The sequence below is a fragment of the Typopeltis vanoorti genome, chromosome 12, assembly GCF_054136105.1.
Source record: "Typopeltis vanoorti isolate ZY-2024b chromosome 12, IOZ_Tvanoo_1.0, whole genome shotgun sequence".
In the NCBI taxonomy this organism is placed as follows: Eukaryota; Metazoa; Arthropoda; class Arachnida; order Uropygi; family Thelyphonidae; genus Typopeltis; species Typopeltis vanoorti.
In genome coordinates this window covers 87,896,256-87,915,198 of record NC_143560.1, presented here as the reverse complement: position 1 = coordinate 87,915,198, position 18,943 = coordinate 87,896,256, and the positions used below count along the sequence as shown (strand labels likewise).

General features: G+C 35.4%; 1 protein-coding gene across 5 annotated transcripts in view; it reads left to right on the top strand.

Annotated features, from left to right (window-relative positions):
- Positions 1-18,943, top strand: part of LOC150100975 (uncharacterized) — a 184,989-nt gene that overhangs the window by 143,879 nt on the left and 22,167 nt on the right. For 4 of the 5 annotated variants that reach the window (XM_090401420.1, XM_090401417.1, XM_090401418.1 and 1 more), the window contains exons 8-9: positions 1,861-2,127; positions 7,777-7,959. In XM_090401420.1, the coding sequence (XP_090257546.1) occupies positions 1,861-2,127; positions 7,777-7,959 (450 nt within the window). The remainder of the gene's footprint in view (positions 1-1,860; positions 2,128-7,776; positions 7,960-18,943) is intronic. The other variant, XM_090401419.1, reaches the window with a different exon arrangement.

The window sequence follows — 18,943 nt, the reverse complement described above, 5'->3', positions numbered from 1 at the left end:
ACTTCAAATCTTTATCCACCATCATTCCCAGATCTCTCATCTCTTCCATCTCCTTCAAAATATCCCCATTAATTGCATACTCTGCATCCCAACCTTGATTACTAAATTTCAAGATCTGGCACTTTGAAACATTAAACTGATGGTGCCACTTACCTGCTACTAACGTAGTCATTTGAGATCCTCTTACAAGGTCACACTGCACTATTTCTTTTAGTTCTTCCCATCTTTGTATCATAGGCAAACAGTTGCAGCATCTCCAGAGAAGCCACTCCCAATATCATTAACATACAAATTAAACAACAATGGTCCCAAAAACAGATACCTATGGCACTCCACTAGTGACTTTCCTTTTTTTTTTTGGGATACACAACCTATTGATACCCACCTTACAGCTAGTTGGCTATCCAACTCGCTGGGCTGTTATCTAATCCCATTCTGTTTCAATTTAGCTACTGTTTGTCATGTGACAGTCTATCAAAGGCTTTTGAAAAACCCAAGTATAACACTGTATATGCACCTCCTTTATCCAGTGAATTTGTCACCTTATTGTAATATGTAAGCGGATTGCTAAAGCATGACTTTTCACCTAACAAATCCATGCTGACCATCATAAAGAATACTGCTATTATCAATCCATTTCTAAATCCTAGTCCTCTCCAACACCACAACTCTCTAGACACACAGACTGGCCTATAATTTGTAGCCTATCTCTCCCTTTGTGAAGTGGAACAATTTTCTCCCCTTCTGTTCTTTTGGGACTGGCCCTGTTGCAGGAGTTGTGCTAACAGGTGTTCCAAAGGTGCTTTTAATTCCTTAGAGTATTTCTTCAAGATGTGGTGATATGATGTCAAGATACATTTAAGGGCCACATTGATTCAATTATAAGACACAGTAAATTATCGTAATGATGAGGACATTGACATGTACAAGTAAACAAGTTATGGTTTCAGTGTATACAAAGTCTTGACTCTTCGCAATAATCTGTATACAGATTTAGTCACCTACTTTTCAAGGAGATGAATATATTTTATAAATTGCCAGCCTTGTTGACCGAGTGGCTAGCATATCCACTCTTCAACCAAGAGCTGCGAGTTCGAATTCTGTCATGAGAATGGATGTTTGCAATTGTCTTTAGATAAATTTCATTTCCTAGTGTGAGACCACCACTCTGCTTATTGGAGGCTGGAAGTAGTTTGAAAAAGTTTGTTAGGTTTCTAGAACAGGTTTTACAGACTATGCAAAACATAAATAAAAAAATAGAAAGAAATATATAAAATGAATAAAAATATTAAAAAAAAATCTTAGTCCACTTATGGTATAGATGTACTATTAGGTTAAAAACTTTTTTTAAACCTATAGTACAGTTAGTGGGAGCCACATAAAAAAAAATAATAATAATCCCAAGGAGTTACTAAGATAGTGCTAGGTGTATAGAATGTTAGATATGAGGACAGATTGATGGAATGGTATTTGTAGAAACTGATTAATAGGAAGAGGTACAATATGGTTGAGACAAGTGGTGAAAAGAGGTTATCCCTCACTCCTCTATTCACAACCTCTTTACATAAAAAAAAGTGAGTAGACGAAGTTGTTTGTATGGAGAGGGTGGTGAGTGGAGTGTATTACTTGAAAGTATTATGAATGTGGAAACAATCATTCATGAGTTCAAGGTAAGGTTTAATAAGCATTGTGCATGAATGTGTGTGTGTGATGGTAAGAATTTTCCATAATGAGCAATTCCATTGAGGTCTGATTATTATAACAAAATTTGACTAGTTTTTTGTTAGTATAGTAAGCATTGATATGAATGAATGAAATTCTCATAGAAGAATGTACGATTACAGTTTTCTTTTGTTACAGCTGCTTGGTCTCAGTGGGGAGAATGGTCATCATGCATAGGATTTGGAGGCAAGTGCAATCCTTTTAAAGTACAGAGTCGTTCTAGGGAATGCCGAGATAACCATGGGACAGGTCGGACTCTATCAAGTGCTTCACCTTGCCACAAAAATGGGGAAAGAGAAATAGAAGTCAGAGATTGTGCATGTCCCGTTTCTTTGCCTACTTCATCTAGTATTCTCACTACTACAAATACAACTATTACACCAACCCCTAATAAAACTAGTACAGGTAGGTACAAGAATTAGACTAAAGGCTGCTAACTGGAATTCATTTTGTTTAATTCATGTTGAAACAATTTTAATGATAATAATGTATATAGTCAAGAGTTGGACAGTACTGATCATTTAAGAAAAAAGACAAATAGTGACTCTTATGGAATTGGTACTTTCCTTAATGTATATTAAATCAAACTGCCTTTGGTGTAAGAAATTGAGAACGAGTACTCTATGCCACATACCCGGTTTTTGAAAGAGACCTAGATTCATATAATTTTAGTAAACATTACATGTGAGAAGTTTCCAAGTCATTTTCTGGAAAGACTAATTTAGTCTTTCCACACATAACAATGGTCTCACACTAGATGATAAATCATCTACCATCTTTAGGTACCATTCACAAATAGCCAAGCAACAGAAGGATATGAACTCACAACCTTCTAGTTGGAAACTGGATATCCACTTGGCTAACCAAACTGGTAATTATTCCAGACATCCTACAAAGTAAATAAACTGATTTGAGAGTGAATATGTGACAGGCACTGATATCTCATGTTTTTAGTTGTCTGGGTAAAATGAGTCCAAACAATAAGCATAGGTTTGAATATAAGAAATTTGTTCAACATGCCAGCCTGGCTGGCCGAGTGGTTAGTGTATCCGCTCTCCAGCCAAAAGGCTGGGGGTTCGAATCCTGCCATGGGCATGGATGTTTGTGAGTGTCTGTGGAAATACTAGTGGTGGTCGGCAGTAGATGGCGTTGGTGTAGTTGCGGTCAGTTGGTGACAGAGTTGTAGAGCAGGTGTCCTCCCTCGATGCGTCCTTGGACTCCCTGGAGGTGTCAAATAATAATAATAATAATGTAAATTCAAGAGAAAAGGCAAAAGATTTGATTATACTTTATAAGAGACAGAGAATGATATTATAGAAGAGAAACTTGTAGAAGAACAACCTGGGTTTAGACCAAAGCTAGATAGGAGCAATAAGAAGAAAAAAAAATAGAGAGAGAGAGAGAAATAAAAATGCATAAATTACATAATTTATGCAGAACTGGTCAGAAGGCTGAATTCCATATTAACTTCTTGAGCTTTCATGGTACCCAACTATAAAAAAAAGAAAACAGAACTGTAGAATTATGTTTTCCTTTTTTATAGTTGGGTATCATGAAAGCTCAATTAGTTAATCTGGAATTCAGCCTACTGACGAGTTCTGCATAAATTATGCAACTTAGCCATGGAAGAACTTTTATACTTTCATATTTGTGCATGTCTGATGATGCATCATGAATTCCACCTGTCTTTCCACATTTCAAGATTGCTGACAGCTTTTTTTTATTTGTTTTTTTACTTTTGCTACTGAAAGGTACTCATGGCTACATTCCTCTTGGATATTTTCTACCACTTGTCTCAATACTCATCTCATTTAGTAATTTAATCTATTATCAGTACTTCACCTCTAAAGATGAAACATGAAACTTTTTCCCGCTTCAGCCCTCCAATAACAATGGTGTCATACCAGATGATAAATCATCTACCATCTTTAGGTACCATTCACAAATAGCCATACAACAGAAGGATATAAACTCATAACCTTCTAGTTGGAAACTGGATATCCACTTGGCTAACAATGCTGGTAATTATTCCAGATATCATTGTGTTCAGTTCTCATACCACCTAGCATTTCATTCCTTTTACAGTACTCTTTCCTCCATTTCTAAGCCTGCAGGACATTTTGCCACCTTCATGATATTTATTTTCTATATTCTTCCCAAAGCCTTCTCGTGGATTTTTATTTAGCTACCTTTACACATAACTTAGTTTTTATCAGAAACTTTTGATATGTTATTTTCATTTCCAGGATTGTCTCTAATTTCGAAGTTTATTATAATTCAGGTCTCCATGGATTCAAAAGACTCATCATGGGAGGCCCATCCTGGAAAATGCAGAGTCTATCATACCACTTCTTGAACTCATTGACTGTTCGTGACCTCCACTCTATCAGGCAGTGCATTCCATGGTTCAACCACTCTCCATGCAAAGAAACTACTCCTCGCCCTCTTCCTTGTAACTTCCAGGGATTGTCCCTTGTCCTCACTCCTTCCCCCTGTTCCACTAAGTGAAGTGTTAACCCTGTAACCACCTCTCAACAGTTTAAAAGTCTCAATCATATCACCTCTCTTTCTATCCACCAAACTCTGCAGTCCACATTTTCTCAGCCTGTCTTCATAACTAACATTGTACAGTCCTGATACCATCTTTGTTATCTGTCTCTGCACGCTTTCCACAGTTAATTTATCCTCTTCAAATCCTGGGGACCAAATTTGAGAACAATAGTCCCAGTGTGGTCTGATCAGTGTCCTTCTCAGTATTATAGCAATCCTCTGGGTTACCTTCACCACCTTTGAAATGTTTACCATGAAGTTCTGATTTCATGGTAAATCAGAACTTCATGGTAAACACGAAGTTCTGATTTTATGTTTACCATGAAGTTCTGAAAAAACAGAAGTTACCAAAAACAGAAGAAACAGAATTTCTTCTGTTTTTGCACATAACTTTACCATGCTTTCCTGGCTGAATCAATTAGTTTTCTTCAGATTTTATCATTGTGTCTCTGAAGTTTCCAAACTTCAGAGACATGCTCTTTACTTTCATAATTTATTATTATTTTCATTGTGGTAGTCATTTTGATGCTGCTGAAAACTGTGATTACTTCTGTTTCAAATATTTTACATGCTGGTGTACTTTGAAGAAATCATTGTCAACAATAACAAAGCCAGTAAGATTTTTATTTTTTTTATTTTTCTTCTCCTACTGAATTCATTCACCTCATTTTTGAATATTGTTAGTAATGACTAGTCTATCCTGAACAGAAATCTAGAGGATGCTTAACATGTTTTTGATGTTTTAGAAAAATTTTCCAAAAAAAACAAACAAAACAAAACATTTCTGTATATCTGATTCATTTCCTACTCTACCATTTAGGTTTCCAACAAAAACTAGCTTTTTCTTTTTTTGTTGCGAGTTACCCTCCATCACAAATTCCTCTCCTTCTTTCCTACTGGAATTTTCTAGTCACAAATCAATCTCACTGTTCAGTTTCCCATGTTGAAATTTACCCATATCATTTTCTACCATTCAAGAAGTTAATCTTCATATTTAGTATTAAATACTACTCCTTTTGTTCAATGATCATCACCTGAATATAACATTTAATACTCTTCTAAATAATACATTTAGATGGCCTGGTTGGCTGAGTGATTAGCATATCTGTTCTCCAGCCAAAAGGCTGTGGGTTCAATCCTGCCGTGGGCATGGATGTTTGTGATTTTCTTTGAAAATGTTAGTGATGGTGGTGGACAGCAGATGGCATTGGTGTAGTTGCAGTCCATTGTAGTAGGTGGATTGAGTGGTGGAAACAGAGTTATAGAGTAGGTGCCCTCCCTCCCTCAATGAGTCTTTGGACTCCCTGGAGGTGTCACATAATAATAATACTGATTTAGAAGAGCCTTGCCTGTGTTTGCATTCTTCTTCTTGATAACATCAGTTATGTTAACACAATATTTATATGACTGTCTGGTTGGCAAAGTAGATAGAATCCTTAGGTAGTAGACAATTTGTGATCAGTGTGTGCAAAACCACCACCCTATTTGTGAAGTTGCTTTTACTTACCACATGGGTATAGGATTAAAACAAGAATAATTTCTTGTCAAGTATGATATACATTGTAAAGTGGGAAAACTTTCCACAACCATATTCAGTAGACACCTGAAGCTGCTTGAAAAAGTACTGTAGGGAAACTGCAATATCTAAACTCATCTGCTTCTGGTTCTAATGTATAATAGGTTTACAACATTTCATGAGTAAGGTGGTTCACACACACACACACAAAGTAATTTACCCTGCTTGACCTTTATTTTATAATAGACTACCTTCAAATCTTGTAATTAATGAACAGTGATAAATAACATGATGATGATAGTTTGAAAGGTAATATCTAAATATTTATTGATAATGCTTTGCTGGAAAGACACAAATTATATTTTTCAAAAAATTAAGTTTTTTTTTTATCGTTTTTCCTATTCTTATTATTGACCTCTCCTTCTTGGAATGATTCCCACACAAAGGAAATGTTTCCCATCCAGTGATGTAGCACCACTAATCATAGAACTCCTATTGACTTACTGGTACATATCATTAAAAAATTTGGTTGTCTTTGGTTGGTAAGATTTTGGATTTTGCATTATTTGTCAAGTCTTGCTCCCAAGTGAGAAGGGTATTTTTAGAGGAATAAATTCCTAATTTTTGAGGAGAGTTTGAAAACCATTCTGAAGTTGTGGGTTTCCATAGTAGGTTGCCAATTTTTTTCAAAAATCCCTGTATTATATGAGATTGCAGTTGTCATATTATAGTCGGTGTTTATTTTGGTTAGGTTGTTTATATAGAATTTTAATGATAGCTTCTTTCACTGTTGACCTGGAGATTCTTTTTTTTAAGGGATTGCATATGTTCTGTGTATGTTAGTTTCCTGTAAGCACAAAAAGACAGGCTATCTGATGGAAGATACATGACCAGTGTTGAGAAAAGGAAGAGAAATCTTTGTTTTTCAAGGTGTGCTCTGAAATGTATTCATTTATGTTGTTTATACAAGTGGGAGGAAAGTATTAGGATTGGTTATAGAACAGAATTCTTGAAGTTTTACCAGTTATGTAACCAGTGAATTGAATTTCTGAACATTTAATAATTTATTTTAAATAAATTTTAATTATCATCAGGAATTTGATTACATGTACCTTCACAGGGCATACAAGATAATTACGATAGTACTATATGGAAAAGTTATACCAGTATTAACTTACAATCAATAATTTTCCTCTACATTAATCTGTTATCTGTCAAGACTCCAATGTTATCAGATCTTATATTTCTCTCTTTTAAGGTGCTTTATAATGTATCAATCCATCTACATCTTGGTCTTTCTCTGGGTCTTTTTCCTGCCAACCTGGCAAAGAACATTTGTTTAGCTAATCTTTCCTCTCCCATTCTATGAGTGACCATACCACCTGAAATTTAGCTCTAAACACTTCCTGAATGCTAACAATGGCAAGTTCTTTCCTAATATCTTCCTTTTTGATGTAATACTACTGTGATGCAGTCTGTTCACTCCACCAGTCTTTCTATTTTAATTCTTTTAGTGGTATTTTCTTTTCTTTTGTGCACAATGAATGCTGTACAACATTATATGAATAAGGAAATAGTAGCAAGGTGGACATCAGATACTAAACGTTTGCTTGGAAAATAGTGAATGAGTTGTCTAAGAGAGTGAATGAAAAAGTACATTGTTCGTAAATAAGTTTAAGGAGAGGTTAGGCATTATATGTTCATGGGCCCTTTAGAATGAGGCCTAAGACTGTGTGGAATATCCATAATTAAAGTTTTATTAAACTTAGGCAAAAAGTTCTTTAGCCAGCAAGTGCATTATGAGCTCTATACCATATTTGAATAGACAAATTAATGGGATATGAAAACACAGTTGTAGTAATGCAAATAAGTGCTTGATGCAGTCCTAAAAATACAGTAATTATTAATTCGTGGTAAAATATTAGAATTAAAAAAAATTTCATAAAAATAACTGTCAATACATCTAAAAATGACCTTCTGTCATTTAGAACGTTCCTGCAATGAATGTTATGAAGGAGAAATTTGTCTACTTCCTGTGGATGGAATCACTGCTCACTGTGTGCTGCCACGTGACCCACAGGATCCTAGAGGATGCGGGGGTTGGTGCTCTGCAGAACATGAGCTGTGTCGAAATTTGAACAATAATACATTTCAGTGCATTGATGATTCAGGTGACTTTTTTTTATATGATAATTTTTTTATATATCCTATGAGAAGTGGCACTTTTCACTTGCTACATGACAGATTTTTTGTTAAACAAACTTTTTAAAATTTATTTGGCATAAGTGTATATTATTATTATACAGATATCTCCATGGAGTCAAAAGACTCATTGCAGGAGATCCATTATTCATACAATACCTCTCCTTAAACTCATTCATTGATGAAGCACTCAACTGGTAACCCATTTCATTCATTCACCACCCTCCAAGCAAAAAAATATCTAGTCCCAATAGTGTTGCTAACCACACTCATACACAATTTCCATGGGTGACCTCTTGTTCTCTCCCTTCCTACCATGTCTAAAAAAAAGTCTTCAGAGTGTTAACTCTTTAATAACATTGTTTCTATAATGTCTCCTCTTTTTTTGCCTATCAGCTAGTTTTTGAAGCCCACAGACCGACTTCAATTTATTTGCATGGGGGAGCATTCCATAGATCTATATCTATATGTATATTAATAATATGTTAAAGATACCAAGAAATTTTATAAACTTGATTTTAATCCTTTTTTTCCCCCCAAATAAGCAAACAAGAAAGTAAGCCAAGTTTGCGCCTGAAGTATTTTCAGGTCTGAGGCAACTCGTAAAGGTGGCATAAGCTCTGATCACTTGGCTTTGTATTATGGGAAGGGTCACTACGCAGACTGATTTCCCTGTAATAAGTGTGGGGTTACCTCTCCAAAAACTTGTGGGATCCCCTGGATCACTCAATAACGAGTGACCCGCAGGATCAAAAACTCGGCGTTGTTCCCCTCAGAAACAGGCTCACTCTGTCACCAAGAAGAACTCTGTGTTGTCTCTACCCTGTGGCAGGCTCACTCCACCACTGAGCAGAGCCACTCATATTTCATCTGAGGGATAACAGCAGTGCCTCAGTTAGCTATATTGCCTATAGCATTGCTATCCACCACCCAGGCATCCAACCTGTTTTAACCTAGAGGTCTCATCAGTGGGAGCCTGACCCAGAGGTGGTGATACCAAGGTTGAAGTAATGCAGAACTTATACTTACCTATACGAGTTGCCACAAGGTGCTTTGACCTTATTAAATAAAAATCTCAGGATGAGAGAAAGATGTAGAAAGTTTTTTTTACCTTGGGTGTACTATACGTTAAAAATACCAAGAAATTTTATAAACTTGGCTTTAATCTTTTTTTTTTTTTTTTCCAAGTAAGCAAACAATCAAGTAAGCCAAGTTTGCACCTGAAGTATTTTCAGGATTGAGGCAACTTATGGTAAAGGTGGCATAAGCTCTGACTGCTTACCTAAGAATCCCATAATACAAAGCACAATACCCTTACGGACATGTATAATACTATGTATTAGGGAAGGGTCACTACCCAGACAGGTTTCGACCTTCCTTCATTGTGGTCTCTTCAGTGGGAGCCAGACCCAGAGGTGGTGATACCAAGGTTGAAGTAATGATCATCATCATCAAATTCCTGACATGTACCCTCAAGGGGTGTACAGGATATGATAGTACTACATGAAAATACATCATTACTAACTTCCTACCTACAATTTTCCTCCAAATCTACTTGTCAAGTACCATTATCAGATCTTATGTTTCTATCGTCTAAAGCACTTTGTACAGTATCAATCCACCTATATCTTGGTCTTCCTCTAGGTCTTTTTCCTGCCAACCTGGCAGAAAACACTTGTTTTGCTAATCTTTCCTTTCCCATTCTGTTTAAGTGACCATACCACCTGAAATTATCTCTGCTAACAATGTTAAGTTCTTTCCTAATATCCTTGTTTTTAATATGATATTGCCATCTGTTCACTCCTCTAATCTTTTTCAGGACTCAATATCTGTGATCTCTAGTCTTTGGTCAAGTGTTTTATTTCTAATCACTCTCTCTCTCGTTTAGATCCATAAATTAAAATTGGTTTGAATACTGTCATGTATACAGCTAATTTAGTGTTTTGACTAATTTCTCTCTTGTTCCATAAATTTATTCATTTGACTTCCTACCATACCAGCTTTGTTGATTCTGTTGTCTATTTCCATATTAAATTTACTATCTTCACTAAAAATCGTGCATAAGTAGCTGAAATGTCTTACTTGTTCTATAGGTTCTCCATTCACAATGCAGTTCATATTTTCAATGTTTCTGCCTATTTTCATTGTCTTTGTGTTTTTATTGCTGACCTTCATACCATATCTATTACAACAGTTATTTGATTTAGTCTGAGAATCTTGCAAACTTGTAGCGGATTTATTTAGAAGTATAATATTGTCCGCATAAAGCAAAGAGCTGACATTAACATCTCCAATTCTGATATCATGTTTAATACCACTTTCTTTCATAATGTGATCCATATAGATAATGAATAACAGAGGAGATAATGTGCATCCTTGTCTCACACCAGATTTAACATTAAACCATCTCCCTGAACTTCCTTCAATTCTAACTGCTGACTTACAACTCAAATAAAGACTAAGTATTGCTTGATACACTGCCCCATTAACACCATATAATTGTAGCATATTGAATAGCTTCTCTCTTGGCACCTTGTCATATGCCTTTTCCAGATCGACAAAATTTAAATACAGATCTTGGTTATATTCCCATGCTTTCTCAACTATTTGTCATAAAGTGAAGATCTTATCCTGACAGCCTCTAATTGGCCTGAATCCAGCTTGTTCTTCACCAAGCTTTTCTTCCACAATTCTTCTCAATCTTTTCTCAAGTATACTGGCATAAATCTTGCCTGGAACACGCAGTAGGGAAATACCTCTAATTCTCACGTTCAGTTTTATTTCTCTTTTTATATATGGGTACTATTAGAGCTCTACTCCAATCATCAGGAATTCGTCCCTCTGTTCCAGGCCTTCTGAACTATGCAGTGAAGCCACTGTAAGACTTTTATACCACCATACTTCAGCATTTCTGGTCGAATATCATCTACTCCTGCTGCTTTTCCACTGCAAGTATGGATATGTATTCCTGACTGTATGCCTGTTGAGTGTTTTTTACCACTGTGCTATCACTGATTGTTTCGTTTAGCAATTTTTCAAAGTAATTACTCCATACTTCAAGGATATCTTTTCTTCCGTTTTTCATGTCACCTTTATCATCTCTAACTCCTTTTACAGCACTCTTTCCTCCATTCCTAAGCTTCTTCAACAACCTCCAGAATATCTGATCGCTGTCTTGATATTTATTTTCTATGTTCTTGCCAAAGTTCTCCCATGACTTTTGTTTAGCTAGTTTTACACAGTGTTTAGCTTTAGACAAACTTACATTTGTCTCTATCTTCTTTAAGAGCACAAGCTGACTTATTTGCCAGGAACTTTTGATATGCTTTCTTCTTTTCCTTCACTGCCTCTTTAACTTCCGGTGTCCACCATGGAATTCTGATTTTTCTATCCTTGCAGACAACCTCACCACATGCCTCTCTGGCTGAATTAATCAGTGTCAGTGTTTTCTTCAAGTCTTGCCACTGAATCTCCAAAGTTTGATTCCTTGTTCTCAAACTCTTTCATTTTTTCTTCAATAATCTTTGTGTATTTTAGCCTACAGTTCATATCTGAGAGCTGCTTAACTTTTATTCGCTTTAAAATTTTCTTACATGTTATTCTTTTCAATATGAAATTCAATTTTATCCTGCTCAAGACTAAATAGTGATCACTTCCAATTTCAAATCATCGGTACACTCTGGTGTCCTGCACCAGGGAGAAAACATCACTATCAACAATAACATAGTTGATGAGACTTTTCTTATTCCTTGTATCTTCTATGTGAATTTGTGCACATTTTTATGTTGGAACATGGTGCTAGTAATAACCAGTCCATGTCCTGAGCAGAAATCCAAGGTATTTGCCATTATTATTAGCTTTGCACTTTTCTCCAAATTTTCCCAAAATATTTTTGTATGTCTCACAATCATTTCCTACTCTGCTATTTAGATCCCCAACAAGGACCAACTTTTCCTTTTTCATTGTGTCAGTTGCTTTCTCTAAAGCATCAAAAATTTTCTAAACTTCTACCTTAGTAAAACATTCTGTGGGACTATAGGCACAAATAAGTCTCATTGTCCAATTCCCCATTCTGATATTTGTCTACATCACTCTACTTGAGACTGCCTGCCATTCAAGAAGCTTAGTCTCGTATTTTGTGTTGAATACTATGGCTACTCCTTCTTTTCCTTGATTGTCATTGCCTGAATATAACATTTTGTATTTATTGCTCAGAAAGATCTCACCAGTTTTTGTCTTTTTTCTTTCAGTAACTCCTATTATGTCGATCTGGTACTTATCTAATTCCTCATCTAGCTCCATTTCTTTGCCATTCAAGCTTCTTATGTTGATAGTACCGATCTTTAACTTTGGTGATATTGAGTTGGGGTTTTCTTGCAGATTTGTTCCAGTAGCTGACTTTTTGCTGTTTTCCCTGGTGAAAACAGTGGGGGCCTTGTTTAACCAGGCGACGCCCCAGCCAGCATGAAATTTTGTCATGTTGTGCCATCATTTTGTATATTGGTTTAAGCCAATAAGAATACAATTTAGTCGGCTAAATTCCAAATTGCCAGCCCATCCTCGTCCGTTCGGTATCCAGGTAGATACCCAACAGGGCACCTAACCTCACCTATGAGAAGGTGAGGTTTGGACATTAGGTCAGAAGCCCTGGTCGATTCTCCACATTCCTTTAAAGGCTATGTGGAGGTCTCCTCTCAGTTATACAGCTTTGACCCTTAAGCACCCCCGTTGAAGTAATGCAGAACTTATATTTACCTATATGTGTTGCCACAAGGTGCTTTGACCTTATTAAATAAAAATCTCAGGATGAGAGAAAGATGTAGAATTTTTTTTTTTTAAAAAAGGATTAAAACCAAGTTTATAAAATTTTTTGGTATCTTTAACATATAGTACACCCAAGGTAAAAAAACTTTCTACATATTAATAATATACATGTATATAATAAATTCAGTGTACCTTCATTCTTGCAATAAAGATAGCCTAATCAAAATGAAGTGCAGAGCTGAAAAAACAAAAAGAAAATGTTGCTTGTAGTTACGAACTTTGTATCATCAGCATAATAACAAAGTGTCACAAATTTCGCTGGATGGAAGATGCTATTAAAAAAAATTAATATCCTTTTTATCTATTAGAAAATTTTATTTTTTTATCTTTACTTATTTTTAAGGAAATTGTTATATTTGTGAAATGCTAGTTCATTTCTTCCATGGCTTGCTGAACCTGTAAGGTTCTTTGCTGCAAGTACCAAATTTTTCCATTGATTTGTGTTGAGCTCTTTCACTCTTATCCAGGATTCCCATCAGTTGAGTCTTTTTGGATGTTATCTTCCCAGTACTGCTGTGGTCATCCTTTAGGTCACTTTCCATTAGGCCTCATCTTGAATGGTTGTTTAGCCATTTTCTCCTCACTCTCCCCCTTTCTATGTTAGTTGCAGTTATTACAACTATGTAGCATGACATTATAGTCACTCTGTCTTTGAAAGACTAGATAAGCTGATTACTAATAATCTTATAGCAGTCATTTTTTTTTTAAAAAGAAGAAAAAAAAATAGGCTCAATGGCTTTTCACAGGATGGGGAAGGGATGAAAACCAGTCAAGTTACTTTTTTCTTTGACATAATTAATGCTCTGATCATGATTAATCCTATTTGTATAGTGTATTAGAGCTGCCAGTTGTTCATGTTCTGGCTGGTTTGCAAGAGGAAAAACCTGCTATCTCCATATGAGACTGACTAACTCATCTTCACTTGAAAATTCCTAATCTATTAGGATTTCTGCATTGCAAACAGGATTTGAACCTATGTCTTTCCAGCAGAAGAGTATCGTTGAAACTGACTGAGCTACAAAGGTTCATAAAAAAAAAAAAAATGCCAGTTATGGTGATTATTTGCAATGAACATTTTATTTTATAAGCCCCCCCCCCCCAGAGTTTGCAAGGCTCTATATTACTTGGTTACAAAAATAATGCCATCAAGTTATGTAAATAACTTATACCTATCAGATATTTTAAATCTTTTAGCTCGATTTTTATATGATGTTTTTTCTAATTATGCTGTCTAAAGGATGCAGCTGTCATTTTGTAGGAAGCCATTTCATCTCATTTTAAAACATCTTCCCATGATGAGTCCTGTGACTTAATGGAGAACAAGAAAATAATACTATACTATAATTCTATAAGGGCACACTATAAATATGGTGTGCCCTTACAATCTGAACGTTTTAAGGCTCTTGTTGGGTCTCCTGTTTGCAAGGCTCTATTGGCTGCTTCTCCTACTCCTGTATTATTATTATTTGTCACTTCCAGGGAGTCTAAGGACTCATTGAGAGAAGGCATCTGCTCTACAACTCTGCTTCCACTACTCACAATCCACCAACTAACCGCAACTACACCAACACCATCTACTGCCGACCACCACTAGTATTTCCACAGACAATCAAAAACACCCATGCCCATGCCCATGGCGGGATTCGAACCTGCAGCCTCTTGACTGGAGAGTGGATACACTAACCACTTGGCCAGCCAGGCTGGCAAAAGAATAAGTTGGAGGCGCCAGGTATCGATCCTGGTACCTCTCACAGGCTAAGCGAGCGCTCTATCATCTGAGCTATATTTTATTTACACCACTTATTGTGAGGTCTTTATCATACAGCAGCTGCTGATGTACTACCGATTTCTGCAAAACTGCTACATTTTAAAGTACAACTGAATCAGTCTGCTCCAGTAATAATATTCAGAAGTCATGGAACAATGCAATCATGCCTGCAATGACCTATAAAATAAATTTGGAAAATGTATAAAAAGTTTTTTTCGATTATCTAGTTTATAATATGGGCAAGATTGCATCTACAGATGTTTACAAACTTAAAATGTTACTTTATCATTATGTGACACCTAAAGGGAATCTAAAGACTCGTCGAGGGAGGGCTTCTATTCTACAACTGTCTCCACTACTAAATCCAACTACAACGAACTGCAACTACCAACTACGTTGGTAGTTGCAGTTCGTTGTAGTTGGATTTTTTTTTAGTATTTTTTACAGACAATCACAAACATCCATGCCCATGGTGGGGAATCAAACCTGCAAATACACTAACCACTCAGAGCAGATACACTGTGTCATTAGTGTATCTGCAGGTTAGCTACTCAGCATGTTAAAAGACGTGAGGAGATGGAAGAAACAAGTAATTTGATCTGCATACTGCTGTTTTTTTATGTGCATTTTTAATGCAAATTTTCTTTTAATAATCGATTATTGATTATTACAAGAACATGTTCTTGTAATAATCAAGAACACGACGAAGTCAAAATAGATAAAAGCTGCAATTCCCTCTTACTATTTGTTTCAGTGTTAGTTACTAAGCCTCAAAACATTGACTTCTGTAAAACTTGCTTTATCATGTTAATGAAAAAGTAACTTGATTATTATGATTAGCACCTTCCTGGTGTTCACTTTCTTACACCTCCCCCATTCTTGCTTTTCCCCTCCTTTTTCTTTCATCATTAAATCCAATCAATACATTAAACAAGCTTAAAAATGGGATCTTGTGAAGATGATGAATTTAACTTTCCTTGAACATGTCTGCCCTCCAGACTGTATGATCTTTCTAGGATCCATAAGCCTCTGAACTTATCTCTTGTCCACCATCATCTTCAAATTCTGAGCCACATAATGTTCCATCAAAGTAATAAACAGCTGTTAATTTTTTCCTCTGAAAATACAAAACCTTTACTGTTACACTTTACATTAAACTGACAGCTATCCTCCTTTGTTCATATCATCAATCCATTTTAATTACATCTCTACATCATCTTTTATTGCTCTACACAGTTTTGCCACCTTAGTGCAAACAAACAATTGAATATTTCCTCTCTGATCATTTCCTGTATCAATAATGTAAAAACTAAATAGCAGGAGCCTGAGTATAGATCCCTGAAATACACTCCTCATCATACCCCTTCCTAAACTACTTGTCGGTATCTATCCATTGCTGCCTCTTATTCACATTGCCAGTTTTATATCTGTTTGCTCCCGTTTATGAGATAGAGTTTGCAAAGATTAAATGATTATACAATCATTTCCTTTATCCAACTTAGTTGTCACTTTATTATACAATAAAAAAAAGTGAATTACTAAAGTATGACCCCTTCTCCCACTTTCACAAAATTTGTGCTATCGCTTGCACAGTATTCTATGTTCGCTCTTTTGACATAATTGATTAGTCTGGATATAGTTCCTCTTTTTTACCACCACACCTTTACAGAAAACTATGGATTTACTAACACATGATTTTTCCCTCAGACATCATCTGCTTCTTTGCTTTTGATATTCATACTGGCTGTTTTACTTGCTAGGATTTTGACAGTGAATAGAGGGCACAACAGTGCTTTCTCATCATTTGACAATTGCCTTATGGAGGATTTTGAGCAGTACCTCCTCTATGATATTCTTCTGAGACCTACAGTTGTATGTTGATTATATCTTTGCTATTTGAATCAGTCCTACATCCAAAATCCATTTTATTACTAAGTAATGCTGTCCATCTGAGAGTATAATTCACTTTCAAAATGAAGGAAAACTTTTCTTTTTCAGATCTCCTGTTTCTTCAACTTTTGTAAGGAAGAAACTTCCTTTTCAACCTCTCAGAGAAAAAGAGGGAAAAAAGTCATTACATCCACGTACAGTTGCACCATCATCCGTGTCAAAAAATTGGGCATTCTCAGAATCTCGATTAATGGTGCTTACTCCCTGTGTTTCTTTGGGTAGCTTTTTGATGTCTACAATATTTCATTTATTTCATCAGCAAAGGACAAGTTTTTACCTTTTGCTTTTTCATTTGTTTGTAATATCCTGCTGTTTGCTGCAAAGAACATAAAAAGTACATGACATGCCATGAACCTGAGCAGTTCTCCTGTCTTGCTTTACAGAACATGCTATCTCCTCTAAATGCACAAATCTCTTGCAAACTAAAGTCCTGAACAAGAGTATATTCCTTATGGGAAAACTATATAATGAGAGTTGTGAGGATGAAGCCAATCTTAAAGGTGATAAATGTAGATATGTTATGAAAAATAGTACTCCTTGATTCTGTTCATCATATTTTGTAAATAAATTACAATTTTTATGCTTTATCATAAGAAATTATTGATATATCATATTATTGAATTTTCAATTATGTGTGTATCATTTCATACTGATGAAGACTCCAGTGAACATGAGCAATCCCCCCCCCATGTGTGTGATTGTTCTTGGTTTTCTAAGTCATTGAATAATATTCAAAAATGCAAATTTTATTTCACTGAATTTCCACCTTTTCCTAGCTTATGATCAGTTCTCACCATAGTGAACTCACTTAAACTACTGAAAAGCTTTCAAAGTCTATAGCAGCAGTATTCTGTTCTTGTTTTGATGGAAATTCAGTAAACTTTCTGCTAAAACAAATTATGAATATTCCTAAAATAAATAATTTTTAGGAATGCTCATAAAATGTTTATTAAGAAGCACTATGGAGGAGATGTGTAGAATTTTTTTTATGTAGTCAGTTCACTTTCTGATTATTTTTCAAACATTGTTTTGCAAAGTGGATAACACTTCTACTCTAGGATAAATGATGTTCTATGAACGTGTTTAAATATATTTATCTGGTAGTGTTAGGTCACCATTTTGCTTGTTGGAGGCTTGAAAATATGTTTCGTGTCTACGAATATGGTTTCATTTGTTTATTTTTATTTTATAGGATTATGACAGTCCTAGATTCATCTAGAATATAGGACTATTTGAAACATTGATCCTGTTCTTGAATGTAACATGCACTATTTAAATCTGCTTTCAGGTTCATAATATCCCAGGTGAATTACTGTCTATCTGACAAATCTTTTTTGTTAACTAATCTCATTTATACTAAGTTTTATAATTTTTCATTTTCTGATATAGTTCTTTCACACAGTCACTTTTTTTTTTTTCATTTCCATAGATATAGTAATTCATAATCATTTCCTGAGTGCATTTTGTATTAAAAAATCTTTGCCAAAACAAGTTCAAATTTTGCAGACATGGTGACTTCCATTATGAATATAATTCAGTTAAACTTAAGCACTTCTCAATGTCTACATCTGCCGCCTGGAGTAAATATTCAGTAAATATTTATACTGGTGCACAGTGTCAAATGATTGGTGTCTTCTCTGGGAAGACACCAACCATTTAATAAAATAGCAATTAGTGTGAAGTCGTGAAATTATTATTACGTGACACCTCCAAGGAGTCCAGACTCATCGAGGGAGGGCACCCACCCCACATCTATCTACCAGTTATAGCGAACCTACCGCTAGTATTTTTTGTCTGTAAATTGCACGTGTTCTCGAGGCTGATTTGTCTGTATGCGGGATGAAAAACCAGAGTTTCTGGGAGAAAAACCCTGCTACCTCCATATGAGATTGGAGACAGCCCACTTAGCCAATAATGAAGTACCGTTGTGTAATAGTATAAAATAAAAAATATGAAAGCAGTTACCCTATCAGACACATAGTGTAAAGCCTGGCAATGACACAAAGGTCTTCTTTTACCACCTGCACATAATAGTTTTAAATTCTCAGACACTACACAAAGTAAAAACAGGTAAGAACAATATTTGCAAACTTTGAAATCACTCTCATAAGAATTTTTCAAAACTTTCTTTACACCAAGAGGAACTACAAAACCCATTTTGAAAGTCATACGTTTTTCAAAACACAGCACAATGCAACATTGTGAATGGATGATGCAGAATGTTCAGTATTACATAAAAATATATTGAGCACAATTTTCAATAAAACTGTAAGTCGCAATTTTGGTTAACCTTCATTTGCGAACAGCTTAATGTTTTCTATTTTTTTTTTTTAATTATGAAAGAAAATTTAAAAAATGTCAGCTAGGAGAGTGTGGCTGGCTTCTATTTTCTCATTAGTGAAAAGATAATA